This window comes from Rutilus rutilus, assembly GCF_951802725.1.
Source record: "Rutilus rutilus genome assembly, chromosome: 18".
Classification (NCBI taxonomy): Eukaryota; Metazoa; Chordata; class Actinopteri; order Cypriniformes; family Leuciscidae; genus Rutilus; species Rutilus rutilus.
The window spans coordinates 27,563,995-27,582,855 of record NC_140231.1 but is presented as its reverse complement, the minus strand read 5'-3'; the positions used below and the strand labels follow the sequence as shown (position 1 = coordinate 27,582,855).

The 18,861-nt window shown below is 38.7% G+C and overlaps 1 protein-coding gene across 1 annotated transcript; it reads left to right on the top strand.

Annotated features, from left to right (window-relative positions):
• The first annotated feature begins 6,341 nt into the window (after positions 1 to 6,341).
• On the top strand, positions 6,342 to 13,841 carry LOC311276642 (proteinase-activated receptor 1-like). The gene is made up of 3 exons (XM_084386426.1): positions 6,342 to 6,401; positions 10,990 to 11,082; positions 12,470 to 13,841. The coding sequence occupies exons 1-3, from the start codon at positions 6,350 to 6,352 to the stop codon at positions 13,516 to 13,518; spliced, it is 1,194 nt and encodes a 397-aa protein (XP_084242552.1). The 5' UTR covers positions 6,342 to 6,349; the 3' UTR covers positions 13,519 to 13,841.
• The last annotated feature ends 5,020 nt before the right edge of the window (positions 13,842 to 18,861 follow it).

Here is an 18,861-nt window from a genome sequence, read left to right as displayed (position 1 = left end):
CTATACATTCTAATCAATTGTTAACAACATGTATTCACTACGTCAATGAGCTCACTGTTTCTGTCTTAAATTAATATGTTGTTTAATATACATTTAACTGCGTGATTTGTATAGCTGTACATTTCTGAAATACATAACTTGGACAGTCACCTGACTTATAGCTAGGCTACCTCTGATAACAGATCACTAAATTATGTAGACACATGCATTTTTTTTTTTTTTTTTTTAAAGCTGCTTTGACAATACAAGGCATATTGTAAAAAAGCGCTATACAAATAAATGTGAATTGAAATGTGAATATTATAAAGCACATCCTGGCATCGACACTTTATCAAATCAGTTAATTTCAAAGAACCTATTCAAAATACAAATTCAAGAAGTCTTGTAGTAGCTACCAAGGCTACAAAAACAGATTTCCACTACATTTTGTTCAAAACTTTCCACACATCAATCAAAACGTTATGATCAAATGTCTTAATGAATCACATTTAAATGATTCATTTGTGAGGGATGCTGTAAAAACTGAACGGTATCGCCGCCTCACATCATCGGGCGTTTACCGTTTAACCGTAAACCGTTTGCCAATCACGTCTAGCAATCGGCAAAGCAAACTGTAGTAGCCTACACGCATTTATCAACAAGCAAAGGGTAACTCGCAAAGCACAGTATTCCTTCCTGTTTTCCCAGCACGATGCCATAGAACGGCATAAAGTAAGAGAGAAGTAAGAGGCGGGGCACCAGTTAAAAAAATGTCAAAGTTAAAGTTCACGCAAACAGGTATTAGTAGACAAGTTTTAGTCAAATAGTTATTGTTTAGGCTATAGCTGAATTAGTAGAATGCAATTATATTTGGAACATTAGAATATAGCCTATTAATCCAATAAAAAATACAACGAAATAAGATAGTGGCACTGGCATGACAACCCCATTCTTCTGTAATATCTTAATAAAATATAGAATTTCTAATATCTTTAAGTTCACACCTCCATTGTGTAATATAATTGTAAAGTCCATTGACATATATTTGAACCTAATAGTGGTTCTCAAACTCGTGGCCATGCCCCCTGTAGATGGTTAGAATCATGGTGAGATGGTGAAATTAGCAACCCTGCTGCACTCATAAGGTTTTAGTTCAATTCTACAAGCTTACCACAACAATTATGTTTTATCAAATTGATCAACCACAAAAAAAAAACAAAAAAAAAAAACCATGAGTCATTTATTTACAAATGTCTATATGGAGACATAATTGGCAAAAGTATGAGGATTATTGTTAATAATATGGAAATTTGACATATACACACTGCTGTGATTGTTCTGTTATTTTCACATTGCTTCCTCAGTTGGTAAACAAACGTGCGCAAGGGGGGAGGGGGGATCTGTGGCTTGCACGAACTGTGACTGACAGTCAGATCTCACACAGCCCTGCGCTGATTGGACCAGAAGAACCGGGAGCGGTGTTTTTTTGCAAAACAAATTACAGGCTTCAGGGGCCCGTTTCAATAAGGAGGTTCAACCAACTCTGAGTTAAAACTTGAACTCTGAGTTGATTTACCCTGAGTTTTCGGTTTCAGAACATCTGAGTTATGCTGGGTACACACCAAAAGATTTTTGACATCTTATAAGATTTTCAAAATGTGACAGACCACAAACATGAGGACAAAAAATCCTAGATTTAAGCGTTTTGCTCCTATAGTGTGTGGTGTGCCATGATGTGACAAAGACAGCACACCACACACAAACAGATTTTCAACCAGGGTCTCGACTATGAACACAGGAAATCTCGCAAAATATCGTGAGACTTCAGAATAAGCATGATGGACAACATGCAGGAAGAAATTGCTATAGTGTTTGGAATGATTTTCACAGAAAATTCACGTGAAAAAACCATTGTACCTACCATTGTATATAACCTTTTATACAGAAATATATTCATTCTTTATTGTCTTTATTTATTCTTTATTGGATTTATTGTCTCTTTAGAAAAAGTTATTTAATCCCTCTATAGAACCTCACTGAACCCTTAACACTCAGCTTCTTCTTTTTTTTTTTTTTTTTTTTTTTAAGAATTACAATTACAGTCAGGGGGTACAAAGAGTAAAGCCGATAAACAAACATAAAAAGACATATACATAAACAGTGACAAACTTAAAAGTTAAACAAAAATTTGAAAATGTTTACAGATTGAAACGCACTTTGCAGCTTTCTTATTTTTCAAACCCAATTGTGTTTAGGTATTGTAAAATTTCTGCACTTAAAATGAAAAACAAAGGCTTGTTTCCTCGAAATTTACACTTATGAATACTAAATCTTAACATTAAGCTTCCTGCAAGTGTGTGTGTGTGTGTGTGTGTGTGTGTGTGAGAATGACCGTGTCTTCCATCATCTCGCTTTCTGATTGGATATTGTTTTGTTTCACGTGATAATCTCCAGAGCGAGCGCGCGTTTGTCCTCGGGGTTCCCCCCACACATCAGGATTTCTGATCGTAAATATTAAACATGTTTAATATTTACGATTCGCGATCGGAGCGGCTCCGACGTTCTTCCGAGCAGGTCCGGACACTCTTAACACACCTCACACCAAGGGAAAATCTGATAAAATAATCTGTTAAACCATCAAGATAATCGGGACATAGCTAGGATTGTCGGAAGGGGGGAAATCGGCCCAAAATCAGCCCGATTATCTTTTGGTGTGTACCCAGCATTAGTTTAATCTACTCTGAGTAGGTTGACTCTGAGACGAGTTAAGTGCGTGCACCATGATTATGAAAAGCCATGATCAATGGAGCTCCGAAATTACGATTCACCATGGCAACAGCCATAGACAGTATATAAACTGGACACAGTGACCCCATAGGTTTCAACGGAGAAAAGTGAAGCAAATTAGAAGCACTCACTTCCTGATGGCTGAGCGTACTGCACAGACTCAAACTGAGCTCGACGACGTGGATGTGACGTGAGCAACCTGTCTGACAGTTGTAAGTCTTCTAGTAGCTGTGCCAAGCGAAATCTGAATTCCTTCCGAATCTTGCAGAGACGGAGAGCGTGAAAAAAAGCTTTTCTTACTTTGCCTTTTTGTTTTGTTGAAAACAATATTTTGTTGTTTCCAGTCAAAATATCTAAACATTCTGAAAGGGGTGGTGTGGCGCAATGGATAAGACACATGCCTTTGGTGTGAGAGACCCGGGTTCGAATCCACTGTGAGACACCAATGTGTCCCTGAGCAAGACACTTAACCCCTAGTTGCTCCAGAGGCGTGCGACCTCTGACATATATAGCAATTGTAAGTCGCTTTGGATAAAAGCGTCAGCTAAAAGAATAAATGTAAATGTAAATGTAAATCAAGATGCATTTACTACATAAGAAAAACTCTGGGTTTATCTAAGAAAACCTGCTCCCGATCAGGTTAGGTTCACAGAGTAAGTTGCCATGGTAACTGACTCTGAGTATAAGTTACTTCTCTTTCAGAAACGAGCTTGACTTACTCTGCTTTCTCGGGTTTGACATACCTCCCATTCTGAAACGGAAAACCCAGAGTTTCGCTCATTTCAGGGTTAACATACTCAGAGTTTTCACTTAACCTCCTTTCTGAAACAGGCCCCAGGTGGAGGTAGAAGCGCGGGTTTTTTTCTAAAACCGGCTGATTTATGTTGTTCTGTCGGAGCATGTCGGTTTTAGTGAATATGAGCAAAAAAATCTTGCCGACTGCAGCTTTAAAATCCTAAAGTGAAGTGTTATTATTTATTTTTTTCATAGTAGCCAAAAAACATTCCCAAGCTTTTTCCCCAAAAAATGATTCATTTAGTTTAGAAAATGACAAAACATGAAATTCTAAATTATTTTGCACGGTAAATCAGTTTAACACAGTAGTGATATGGAGCTATTAAATTGTTCAAGTTGTGAAATGAACAAACCTGCAGTACATTCACAAGGAAATATTTTAATTCTATTCTACAGGCTTTCCATAACAATTAAAATGTTCACATTTTAATGACATTTATTTAGTGGCTAAAATAATAGACCATGTAGTAATTTGCACTTTTACTGTAAATATAAAAGATAAAAGTAAATCATGAGACTAGTTAAATTTTTTATAATAATAAAAAAGAGCAACTGATTCTGTGTTGAAGTTTTATTCACAAACAAGGAGAAGTAATGGCACATATAATTAGCAAAAACACATTTATTTAAACACACATTAACACACTTCACAAAGGGTCTTGGGATCCCAGAAAAATCTAAATTTGGTCTGCTCATGCAATCCCAGTGATACCAGCCTTTGCAACTGACACGTTCAATCAAATATTCAAATAAAAAATATATGATAAAATTACATTTACAACAAACCTGTATTATTTAAACTGTAAATACACTTGTCATGTTCAAAACAAAGTGAAAAATAAAAGTGTCTGCTTTGTCTGGTGTACAGGGTCCTGGTGTACAAGTCATCTTGCTTGGAAAAGAATGCAGGTTATATTATGGACTACATTATATTTCGTTATCACATGCTTCATCATGGCCCATTAAGATTATACAAATATTTAAAGTACATTAATATGTTTTCATGCTTGTGTGCAATTTTGGAAACATAGGCTAACACAAGAAATTCAAGTCTACCCAGATTAGAAGTGCTTCCGCCCAGTGTCACCGAAAATCTCAGACACCGAATATTTCAGAACACCATCTTAAGTTCAGTTGTAGCAAATGTGCTTTACCAGCGGTCATCTTTCGGGAATTAGCAAGTATTATTGGTATAATACATTTTATTGTTATAATAGCCAATATTAAACAGTCATGCTACAGTGCTATAAACGTAGCCTATAATTATGCAAACTTATTCATCATTAAAATAGGCTACCTCCGACGTGAAGCAAATGGTTCCTGCAGGCATTGCTGTGTCCTGTTTTATAAAGCAGAACTGTGTTCAGAGGTTTCACACACAGATTTACAGTAGCCTACAACACAGTGGGATTTTAACTTCAACCCTAAGGATTAGATATAGCACAAGGAATATTAATTTGTTTTATTTGTACAGATTGCAATGTAACTGAAATAATGTAAATATTTAACTTCACATAATTCTGTACATATTTGTTTACATGTGCACTCGACCTGTTTGTAGGCTGTGTGTGTACTGCTACTATAGAGCTTACATTTCAAAGTACAGCTGTGCAATAAAGGTTTTCTATTCTATAAATATCCATCTCTTACCCTAAAGTCCGTTTTGCAGAGATGAAAAACTCCCAAAACTTACCATCAGATTCTGGAAGAAGAATTCTTCAAATAGTGGTAGAAGAGGATGTGGTGCTGGTCCTTCAAGAGTCACTCTCAATCAGTCTGTCTATAAAGCCTATAAAAACAGTCTTCATGTATTTTACTACACTTCAGCTTGTGATTCTTATTAAGTGGGGGTCATTTTTTAGGATTCTTTACCTAACCTAAGTCTCTGAGACCCTGACACCTTGCTCTTCTGGAGACAGGTAGGTTGCAGTTCTGGAAAATGGTGGCGCTAGAGACTTAAGGGTTCCTGATGGTTTCACACTTAATTCTTAACCTTAATTCTTAATTATTTTGCAGTTAACATGTGTATTTTCTTCTCCACCTGTTTTTGTCTGACCCTACTGACCCAATGAGTATTTCACTTTCCATTGGTCATGCCTTAACTGCAATTTCTAGTATTGCATTATAGTATTGCATCCCTCTAATTTTGGACTTTTAAGTCTGAGTTAAATCTATTTTTTGGCTTATTTTATCTGTAAAGGAAAACGTGCCTAATAATTATGCACACCTGAATATAAGGCGTTTTTCATTTCCAGCCTTCATGAACAATTATCACTATCAATTATAAATTATTAAATACAAAATGAATAGTAGTTATGATTAATGTGGTTTGGAATTGGTAAAATGTGCCTGGAAAAAAATATGATCAGAAAAACAACGTGCCTAATAATTCTGCACGCACTATAGAGTTCGAAGCAACCTGCGTGTCATCTGATTTAAGTAAAATAAACGATATAGCAACCCAGTCTCTATTGATTCGTGTTCGTAAACAAGAATTTCCCCTTTTTCGAAAGAAAAACGTGGTGCAGACACGAAATATACTTCCCATTGAAATACATTAGATTGAAAGTCGTGCTGAGTGACACGAAAAAAAGGGGAAATTCTTGTTTACGAACAATAGGCCTATTAATTTATTGACTATGTCACGAACTGCCGTGAGACTGGGTTGGATATTACACTGCTCAACCGGTTCATCCGATGCAGTGAAAGATTCAAATTAATGACTGGTTCACAAATCGGACGTCGCAAATCTACTAGTGTCCAGATTTTGGAGACAGAATTAGTCGTCATGGGGATTAAAATAATCTTGCTTTCAGTTGTAATGGCAACCACCATTAACGGTAAGTAGCCTTGGCTACATCATAAAATGCATAAAAAGTGACTTGTAATTTGATGTCTTGCTGATGCGAAATTGATGGTGTGACTGAAACCTTGATCTATCATATTATGAGTGTCAGGATTCTTTTTAAATTGTATCATGAGTGTCATACCTTAACAATGGTAGGCTACTGTGGTGGTAGGCTATATCATGCTTTGTAAAAATGCTGTTATCAAAAAAGTCGTGTATTCAAGAGATGTTGAACACACATAACAGCAATGTTTCCCTGCCTTTGTTGCTAAAGCAGAATGTGCTCCTTTTAACTCCTTTTATGATAGATATAATTTTTAATTATCATACATTTTTATTAAAATAGTTTAAATATGCTAAATGTAAGTATATTAAAGTCATTTGCAATGTGGAGGAAAATATCGCAACTTCCGTTTCATGACACCTACAATCTGCCGGTGATTTTGTGGTTAGAACGGAAATTGGTGAAAAAATATTCAGTATTTATTCCTCAGACCCCAGAAAGACCAACTGTTCCGCAACCCGAGAATGCTAAGGGGTTGAACAAACAATGAAACTGAACTGGTTTTAGACCACATTGATTTATGTTTTTAGGCCTCCTTTTGCAGTACAGAATCAATTAGACTTGGAAATGACAGATACAAGTGCTTCACAGTGGCCAAAGGGGTTCTGAGCCGTTCCTTTTCCAGAACAGTGGCAAGGTCAATATGTGATGCTGATGGAGGAGAATGTTTTCTGAATTGCTCCCTTTGCTACCCTAAAGTGGCTCAACAATATTTCGATCTGGTGACCGTGCAGGCCATGGGAGATGTTCAACTTCACTTTTATGTTCATCAACTCATTCTTTCAGAAGTCTTGCTGTGTGTTAGCCTGGCTAACGTCAGACCTCGTCTCATTGAGACGTGGTCTGGGAACCACATGTTCATTTTCTCGTATTTGAGGCATGGTTTACGAATGCCCAGAGCCGTTTATCGGGCGCTACGAATGTCTATCAAATGCGCCTGTACGTAGCTCATAGCCAATCGTTTCAATTATACCAGATGACTTATGTAGAGCGACAGAAATTCGAGGAGGAAGACGAGATAAACTTGCGTTCTAAACTACTTAGAACACTATCTAAGGCTGCATCGAAATGTAACTTCGCGTCGGATGCCATGATGGATCCATAGATATAAACAAACTGCTTCGGTGTGTCGCATAGACGTCATCATCGTGTCCAGGCTGCCTAGCAGCGTGAATAAAATTGCGCTGCGTGCAAGGCAGCATGGGGAAACCCAGGCTAGCTGTGTGTATTGGAATACCATGATATTGCAGCCCAAACCATCCCTGATAAACCCGTGCTTCACTCTGAGCACACAACAGTCCGGGTGGTACACCTCTTTGGGGCTTCTCCACACTGTAACTCCCCGGATGTGGGAAAGACAGTGAAGGTGGACTCATCAGAGAACAGTACATGTTTGCTCATTTTTTATATAATCCAGGGCCCGGTTCCCCAAAACCTTCTTATCGCTAAGTAGTTCTTAACCTATTCCTTAACCTCTCTCTTAACGTTATGGCACGATTCCCGACACGTTCGTACGCTAAGTATATCTTCTGTAAGTCACACTTTCGTAAGGTTGGTCTGGACCACTCTTAGCTTTACCTTATCACTGTTGCAGGTCTATACGAATATAATTCTGAAGTTTTAATACACCCAGACAGTATTCAATTAGGCTAATTCAAGTGTTTTCATGCAAATAATAAAATTGTCATTACACTGATTGTTGTTAGATTTTTAATTATATTATTATACAATATTATTAATTTAAGTAAAGGCCAGTGAAAGCATAGGCTACTGTCAGTTAAGTCCTATTCGGACGCAAATATTGTTTCTCATGGGCTTGTACGGTATTTTAAAAATTTATGGGGTAAGTCTGTGATTTTAGTGCCGTCCGAATCCATAATATCAGTGTTTTTCTCACCCAACCCGCGTAAAAATCCCTGGCCAAATTAGTACCTACTGTTTTTTGACAAACAGGTCGTGTGGTAATTTAATTGCCGTCTGAATCCACATCTCTGAGTTTACAAGAAGAGAATCAAAATTCACGGTTTAAATCCTTTTTGATCACTGCCGAGCACCGTACGTAAGATGTAAACTTTTATTACTGAAATGCTGGAAAGTATTTACAAGAACAATATTTCATCGTAACTCCACCTCAGCCAACAAAAATGGGAAAGAGAAGAAAGCACGTACAATTTTTGAAAAGGTTATTGTGGCAGCAATATATGTTACAATTTTAAAATATGTAGGCTAGGCTATTATAGTTTGGATTATTTTTTATAATATCCAATAGTCCTAATAAATGTAATTTCAACTATTTCTGAAGTGCTTCTTTAATAAAGAACACCGCTTTCTCACATAAACAGCCCCTGCACGAGAGAATAATTGATTCTCGAGCCATCGATATCAACCAATTCAGCACCATCGCCCAGACAGCATCTGGTAACGTTGCACGTAAGAAGGTATATCTTAAGCAGCTCTCTAAGGTATAGTTCGGGGAACACACTTAGGAACATAAACAACTTTGGTAAGATATATCTTTCGAGTCTTCTTAGCGCGCTAAGAGTGAGCGTTATCGGAGAACCGGGCCCAGGTTAGTACCTGGACTTTCAGACAGCTTCCTTTTGCGTTGACAGTTGGATGTGGTTCAATCTACATGGTGGTATGCCAACATTAGCTCTCAATACACCACAAAGACTAATATGTCCTCTTTTGAACTATATGTCTCCCATTATTGCAATATTGTATGTAGAGCTGTGCTATTGCTCTGCTAACTCAACCTTCACACTCACTCTTGATGGAATGTAAAATCGGTGAAGATTAGCCGTGTTGAAGGCCTGGCGGCCAGTCTTTCATTGTCCAACCCCTGCTTGTGCACCTCACATGCATTTTTGGGCAATATCATTTAAAAAAAAAAAATTTACCTTAGAGTCTGATAGTAATAATATTTATAATGAATAATGAAATCAAATGATGAAACTTTTAGGGGTGGTGTGGCACAGTGATAAAAGAAAATTTAAGGTACACATCCAGCAAGAAGTGCACAGAACCTCAAGATACTGATTTCAGTACTTTTGTATCAGTTGGCCTACTATAATTTGCTTCAGATAGAAGCATCAGCTAAAACAGCGTAACAAAAAAATTGTTCTACAAACGTATCAATTGCCTATATTTGTCTGGCACAGCTGTGCAGGGGTGTCGCTAGACCCTTTTAACTGGGGCCCAATCCTGAAGGGTGGGATACATACAATCTGCTGACATTCAGGGCTGTTGTGCTCTTCTCAGGGTGCAGGTCCACCATCTGGTCTGAATATAGACTGGATCCAACTGACTACAGTAACCTCGGGAAAAGGACAAGACAGACTAATATTAGTGTAGATGCCATTCTGTGTAATAAACCAAAACTGACTATAACTGACTTTGCGAGAATTAGAATTTTTACATTACGTTTTTTTTTTTTTTTTTTTTGCGACACCGACAGACTAGACAGAGTAGGTTGCTTTTGATATGATACAAATTCTCAGCTCTCAGATTCTGTCAATTTTATTAGGAAATTCAAACAATAGCATTTTGGCGCTTGTAAATGTGACGTGACAGATCGTGGTCGTGAACCTAACATCTCTTACTCTTTATTTAATAGTAAACAAACACAAATGAACAATAGGTGTGTTCAAAGATACTGTACAACTTACCGAAATGTTTATGCCTCATACATTATATCGATCAATCACTTTTTTTCAACCGTGTGTGAGAGACCAAGCTGGCAGGCATGATGAGTCAGAAAATAGGTTTCCAAAAAAATAAGTTTTTATTTACAAAAACAAAATAAACACTAATTTATAGAATAACAGAAAATTCTGGGCCCATAAAAGATGTCAACTAAACAGAACTTAACTCAGGTAACATAACCTTAACATAGGCTGAACAACCCAAAACCTGGACAAACCAACAGACCTATTAGACTAAGACATGGGGAAAACTTATATAGTGGCTGATCAGGCCATTCTGACACAAAAGGGGGTAAACAAAACACATAATATATAAACAAACCACAATAACTACAACACATGTTAAACCAACGCTACCTGATATGAACCAAAGATAGATCAATTAAATAATCATAACAAGAAAATATAACTAACAAAGAAAAGAACACATCTCAAAAATGGAATACTCTGCCACCCCCATGATATGGGAAAACATGGCGCAGTCCAATTATCCACTCCCCTATTTAAACAGCTGAGAGTCAAATAACTAAATTGCTGAGAAGGCCAAGACCTAGATGGTTGCCCGTTCAGTGATGATAGGTTTGCAGTTTTGCAGTCCCCCTTTTGGGAGCATGAAAACATCTGATTTGGTCTCATTCATTACACTGTTTTATCCCTGAATCTTCATGACAATGACAGATATCAAATTGCTAAGAGATGGGCTGCTAATAGTGCTCACAGGAAATTAATTAGCTGGACATCTTAATCTAGGCCTCTTGCTTTTAGTAGCTTGCGTGCTATCACTGATAGTGTTTTGTCATGTTTGGTTACAGAGAGTCATGTAAGCAGCTTTGAAGAGGCTGGTGATCCAATAGGCTACAACAACCGTTCTAATAGACTTTATAAATTGAAAGATCCCAAACCAAGTGAGTATAACAGCACCGATCTGGGTGAAATCAAACCAGACCTGTACTGTACCCTACTGAAATCTGTTCACCTGAAAATGAACATTCTTTTAGCATTTACTCACCCTCATGCACACCATAAGATTTTCATTCATCTTGAAAAAACAAAATAATATATTTGTAATGAAACCTGAGAAGTTTATGTCCCTCCTTTGAAAGTCCATGCAACCAAAATGATAGACGATCCAAAAAGGTCATAAAAGGCATTGTAAAAACAATCCATCCAATCTTGTTTGAGACACGATCACTTTCTATGATGAACAGCTTTTATTCACATATAAAAAATGATCAACACACTTACATAAAGTGCATTAATATGGTAAACAAATGTACATGCATGATGCACAAGAACCAATGAGTTTTATTTTCTAGCGCGTTTTGAACACACATTTGAACTTCCGTCTTTACCGTATGTTATGGGCTAAAGTATGTTATACCATTTTTTTTGTGATATCCCAAAATTCACATAAAAATAGGTGGATGGCAACATATAGGCCTAGTGACTGAACTGTGACATGAATACTGTACAGACACTCGAACATAGTTGTTTTTGTGCTAAATAATAAAAACAGAATACAATGTTTTTATTGTCACTTTAAATTGGTCACTGATTTATTCAAAAGTGATTATTCTTTGTTCTTCAGTGACGTCCTTGCATACATTTAGATTGTGTGGATCTTGTTTCATAAAATTAGCTCTAATTGTTACATCTATCCCCAATCTGTGTTACAACTCACCCGAGTAGTGGGGTTTTAACAACGGAACTATTTATGTTTGAAATTAAGTAACATAATCTGTGATTGCGTTGCACATGTCCAAGTAAGTTATATTTGTAGTAAACAAATGTGGCTAACATGCATACATTTTTGAGAGATCTACCACAAACAACCACTGAGTTACCAATGCTCAAACAAATGGTGTTACTTTCATCCCCGGTCTCCCCTATAGCTGGTATGGTATGGTATCCATGGTATGGTATCAGATGCATTGTAAAAATAGCTGTAATAAAAAAAGCTGGTATTCAAGAATTCAAGAGATGTTGCATGCACCCACATACCAATATTAGACAAATCACATAAGGCAATGAGAGAATGTCATCAGCGCTCTCTGCTGTACATTTGGCAATGTCTCTGTCAATGAAATGGTGCAGAGCAATGTTTCCCGGCCATGTCATTATTGTTTGTGGATGACTCTACTGCAGGGTAAGACAAATTTATGTCCATATATTCATAATGGTATCAAAATATGAGGACACTTTTTTGATGGGGGGGCCTCTTAAAAGAAAAGAAACAACCAGGTTGTGTGAACTTTCACTAATGGTGTTGTGTTTTTGTGTGTTCATCTACAGATTTAAACTTAGGTAGTTTTAATGCTAAAGAAGACCCCAAACTCCAAACCATTATTTTTACTCCAAACCAAGCAGAGCTCAACTGTTCCTCAATGTCCATCTCAGAAGAGGCTGCTGTCTTTCTCAAAGGCTTGATGGTCACACGCGTCATGCCCTCATTCTACATCTTCATCATCCTCGTTAGTTTGCCCCTGAACGCTTTGGCCTTGGTGACGTTCACCTGTAGGATTCGAGTGAAGAAACCAGCTGTGATCTACATGTCTAACCTGGCGTGTGTGGACCTGCTCTTCACCCTGCTGCTGCCTCTGAAGATCCACTACCAGCTGAACGCTTCAGATTGGGTGTTCGGTGAGGTGGCGTGTCGTGTGCTCAGTGCTGCTTACTACTGCTACATGTACTGCTCCATACTGCTGATGATGTGCATGAGTGTGGACAGACTGCTGGCTGTGGCGCTTCCCGTCGCCTCTCTAACCTGGAGGAGTGCAAGGAAAGCCACGTGTGTATGTGTGCTGGTCTGGCTGCTTACGCTCGCTGGAACGGTGCCACTGCTCTCAATGACACAAACGGTCAAGATTAGGGGTGTGGGTGTCACTTGTCATGACGTGCTGTCTCAAACACAGAATTATGTGTACCTGTTCTCCATCCTCTCCTGTCTCTACTTCTTCTTTCCACTGGTTGTCACCTTAGTGAGCTACTTTACCATAATATATGTGCTCAGTGTAAAGTCTGAATCTCTAGCAACATCATCATCTTCAAACATTCGAAGGAAAGCTGTGATTATGGCTATCACTGTGCTGATGGAGTTTGTGGTGTGTTTCACTCCAACCAATGGCATCCTGCTGTACCACTGTGTTCGTTTAGCTACTGAAACAGAGGGAGATTCATCATATGCTGTTTACCTGTTGGCTGTGTGTTTTGGGAGCGCAAGTGTTTTCCTGGACCCTCTTCTGTTCTACTTCGGGTCGTCTCAGTGCAGACAGCAGATCAGATCTGTGTTAAAGAGGGAAAAGGCAAAAAAGCCAAACACACCAAGTAACACGCAGACATAATCTACAGCTTTCAACCAAAACCAGGCTTGCAGTAAAGTGTAACATTTAAAAAAAACAGATCAGGAATGTGGTTTTCCTAATTACCAGTAATTATATATTGTATTATATTACATTACATTATATATTTCGTTTATCTGTGGTGGAAGGTTGATTCTGCTGCAAAACAGCTTTAACAGCATTATTCAGCTTAAGCCAGTTCAGTTTGTGATTCATTTCAATAACTGTGTAAAGTCTTGTGTAAAGAAAGATCATGCAAAGGTTGTCTAGTCATAGATATTTCGATATGTACTGCTAAATTTTACTCTCTGATAATAAAAAATGCCAAATATCTAGTCAATTTTTCTTTCACCAATAACACTCATACTATGTTGCTGAATTCTGACAAAGCATGTATATAACATGAGGAAAGGCCAGATGATTAGCATATAAACAAAGTCTTGATTTTGTGATCCATTGCTGTGTGAAATAGTGAGTAGTAGTCCATGTAAAGTTTTTTTTTTTTTTTGGAGGAAAAAAAAGAGAAAATAGTACTTGCAATGAGAGTAAAATGTTTTGTGCGTAAATGTATGGTATATTATGTCAATCTTTAAGTATTTTTATAGGTCTTAACATAACGCACTGAATCAGTGATAAATGAATCAGGTTGGTGTATTTTGTTCACATTAGATAAATTCAGACATAATAAGTCTTCTTAGCTGTTAAACACAAAGCACAACCATTCTTTAAAATTTCGGCAACATTTTTTTGCCCAGTGATACCACTAGTAACATGGCTGAAGATGTTTCAGCACTATATTTTATACATCAATGCAAATGGAGATTGTCAGAGACTGTTTTATACATTGCCCAATACTGTGGTGACGATCTTGCAGATACTGTTAAAGCTTTGTAAGAGCACTTAATTCCAAAAAGAAATGTGGTCATGGAAAGACATGCCTTCAGGAAACAGCAGTACAGAGGACGGATGAAACGGTAGTGCAATATATTGCTGCACTGAGAGATTTGGCTACTACTTGTAAATTTGCTGATAATCTGGATGATATGCTGCGTGAACAGCTAGCTGAAAACATTGCTAACCCTTGCATTCGCAAAAGATTATTAGTGGAATCTAAATTGACACTGGAGACTGCAATTACAATTGCCAAACAGCTAGAGGCTAGCCTGACGTCGTCATACTCAGATTCTAGTCAGAATATGAGTCTGATACTGCTCCATTGGGCTGTGATTAAAGGATTAGTTCACTTCAAAATGAAAATTTCCTGATAATTTACTCCATCCAAGATGTTCATGTCTTTCTTTCTTCAGTGGAAAAGAAATTAAGTTTTTTGAGGAAAACATTTCAGGATTTTTCTCCACACAATGGACTTAGTTTAGTAGTTTATTTTTGAACGTAAAAAATAAATAAAAATAATTAATAATGTTAAATAACAGCTAAATAAAGTCATGTACTTCTCAGCACAATCTTCCAAAATTATTGTAAGTAATTCAAATTAGAAATTCCCATGTTCAAAAAGGAGTAGGAAGAAGTTCATAACAAACTTTTCAGGTCCTACCCCCTTTCTCTATTTTTATCCTTTAGTTAAATACAAAACAATTTGATGCTTCTCTTATACATACATCTTTACATACACTGTATATCTACCTACCTACTGTTCACATAAACCCATGCATTCACATAGGCCTAGATACAGATGCATACATACATGCATATACACACATTCCCATTTTTTTCTTTCTTTCTTTTTTTCTTTTCTTTTCTTCTTTCTTTTTCTTCTTTCTTTTTCATCTAGGCTATCTTCTTCATTTCCATCTATCTATAGCAAATCAAATAATAACACCTCGATACTAGACTTAATATGTAGACCAATGAACCTGTATACAATACTATCACCTCGAGTCCTTTTCGTATTCATTTAATATATTCAGTTTAAATAGTCTTTTAAAATTACTCATTGTTGTACATGATTTCATCTCTTCACTGCAGCTGTTCCATACATTAACTCATTTGGTTGTGATGCAGTGATATTTAGAATTTGTTCAAAGTTTCTTTTTAAATACAAATGTTCCTCTTAAGTGATGTTTGCTCTCTCTCATTTGAAACAACCCTTGAATACTGTTCAATAGCTGTTGATTATTTATTTTATACATAATTTGTGCAGTTTTGAAGTCAACAATATCTCTGAATTTTAGTGCTTTTAATTTAATAAACAGTGGAGTAGTTGTTGCTCTATAGGTGGTTTATTTGCAATTCTTAAGGCTCTCTTTTGAAGGATAAATATAGGTTCAGTATTGGTTTTGTAAGTGTTTCCCCATACTTCCAAACAGTAAGTAATGTATGGCAGTATGAAGGAACAATACAACGTGTACAATGTTTGTTGATTAAATAGGTAATTGGTTTTATACAATATAGCAATTGATTTGGATATTTTGGCCTTGATATAATGTATATGTGGCTTCCAACATAATTTTTCATCGATTATTACTCCCAAAAATGTAAGTTATTTTACTCTTTCTATTTCAATATAATTTATCATATGTTTTTTGTTTAATGTTATGGCACGATTACCAAAAATTATAAATTTAGTTTTACTTAAGTTCAGTGTTAGTTTATTTGCATCAAACCAGCTGTTCATCTTTTGTAATTCATTTTCTACTGTATCCAAGAGTTGTTCCAAATTTTCCCCAGAACAGATTAAATTAGTATCATCAGCAGATAAAATGGTTTTCAGTGTTTTTGACACCTCCCATACATTATTTATATACAAGTTAAACAACAATGGTCCCAACACTGACCCCTGGGGGACCCCACGGGTAATTTTCTTTAACTTTGAAAGTTTGAATTATGGTTTTGCAATTCAACATATTGTTGTCGATTATGTAAGTAGCTATTTAACCAAGAAAGTGCAGTCCCCCTAATTCCATATTTGTGTAATTTCATAATCAAGAAGTTGTGGTCTACTGTATCAAATGCCTTCTTAAGATCCAAGAATATCCCCACTGCATATTTTTTTTGTTCTATTGCTGTTATTTCTTCCACAAATTGAATAAGTGCATGTGAAGTTGTCCTATTAGTCCTGAAACCATATTGCTGATCACACAGTATATTATGTTTAGTAATGAAGTTATCGAGCCTTTTAGAGAATATTTTTTCTAGTATTTTTGAAAATTGGGAGAGCAGTGAAACAGGTCTGTAGTTTGAAAGTGTATGTTTATCATCAGCCTTATATATTAGTATCACTTTTGCCATTTTCATTTTATCTAGAAAGACTCCAGTTTTCTTACGAGAGGTTCTCTCGTATTGCGTAAGTTGCTTACGCTACGGGTAAAGTCATCTTTTCTCGAGATATGCCAAAAAATTATCCTTAATTTTTGTATTTATTGTCAACGCAGTGCAGCAGCCAGCAGACCCATAGCAGGCTATCTAGCGTGCTCATTGGCTGCCCTGCAGCAACTGCAGCCGCCTACCACTGAGCCCTGTGTGACGTAACGCCCGTTTCGCGGCCTCACGCGGCACAGCCCGCCAGAATGGGAGTGGCTTAGTGTATAAAAGGACGGGCTCGGGGGCTGCTTACCTGATTTTCATCTCTTCAGCGAAGCACTACGCATCGCTGGATCCTGAGAGAAGCCGCCGCCATTGAAACAAGCAACTAGCAAGCAGAGGAAAGTGTCTGAAGAAGCTGGTTGTCTTCGCCGCCTTCAGCCATCCGTGCCTGCCTTGCTATCCGGCGACAGCATCCTTTTGCTCTGCTGTGTGTGTTCGCCGCTGCGACACACACTCTCTGTCTAAAAGAGCGCGAGGCGTTTTTCTCAAAATGCCTCGCACTTCCTGTGGCTCTTGCCGAGCCTCGCTCAGTGCCGGAGACCGCCACGTTATCTGCGCTCTCTGCCTGGGTCGAGAACACGCAGCCCTCGCTCTCTCTTTGGGTGGCTGCGCCCATTGCGAAGAACTTTCAATGTCGACCCTGCGGGCTCGAGCTGTCACTCCACCCGCCCGCATTCAAGAGCTCGCCGGAACCCTTCCCTCGAGCCTCTCTTTCTCCTTCTCTGCCCCCCCTCCCGGACGCGCAGCTGCCGGCTTCGGCCCTCACTGCCGTCGCTTCAGGGGATGAAGCGGAAGGAGATGCCGCCGGTGACAGCTGCTCCATCCTAGCCTCGGACAGTGAGGAATGGTCCGGTTCTCACCATTCTGCCTCCTCTTCAGTCCAGGAGTCCGGCCGGACGCGGGCCGGCGTGGACGCAGAACTTCTGCGCCTCCTTACGAAGGCTGTCGACCAACTTGGCCTCGAGTGGTCACCGCCTAAGGAGCCCGCGCCTAACAGACTCGACGGCTGCTTTCTACATCGCCGCCGCCAAGCGCCCGCATCCAGGTCTGCACCCTTCCTGTCGGAGCTCCACGCGGAGCTTTCTAAATCGTGGAATGCCCCATTCTCCGCGAGACTCCACTCCCATGTCTCCTCGGCGCTCTCCCAGGTTGACGGCGCCACCGAGAAGGGATACAACACTATCCCCTCAGTGGAGGAGGTGGTAGCAGCGCACCTTTGTCCGCCCTCTGCGGGATGGCGTTCAAAGCCTGCAGGACCACATCAACTCTCGTCGGCCGCGCTTTCTCCGCGGCCGGACAGGCTGCTTCCGCCCTGCACTCCATGGCAGTCCTGCAGATCCTCCAGGCCGATCTCCTTCGTGAAATGGACGAGAAAGGCCCGGACCCGGCTGCCATCACAGATTTACGGAGCGCGACGGATCTCTCCCTTTGTGCTACTAAATCCGCGGCCCAGGCTATTGGAAGGTGCATGGCCTCGCTCACTGTCACGGAGAGGCACTTTTGGTTGATGCTCGCCGACATGAGGGAATCTGAGCGAGCCATATTTCTTAACGCCCCGCTCTCCCCCACTGGTCTCTTCGGCCCAGCGGTAAACGGGATAGTCCATTGTGTGGTGAAAAATCCTGAAATGGTTTCCTCAAAAAAAAAAAGAAAAAAAAAAAAATTCCACCGAGGAAAGAAACACATGAACATTTTGGATGGCATTAGGGTGAGTAAATTATCAGGAAATTTTCATTTTGAGGTGAACTAATCTTTTAAGGGGCGTGTTTCAACCGAACCAGGAAAGAAAATGCCTCTGCACTCAATTGGATAGACCTACAACCAATCAGAGCAACGGAGTAAGTGACGTATGTTCTTCATTCATATATTTCCTATCGACAAATACTTTGATCGCGGTTCTCTGTTCCTCTATTAATGCGCTGTCGATATCTTCTATAACAGACGCGATGGCGGAATCTACACATGATGTTTCATAAACAAAGTTCGGGAGGAGCACGTTCAAATAATCAATCCTATCAACTT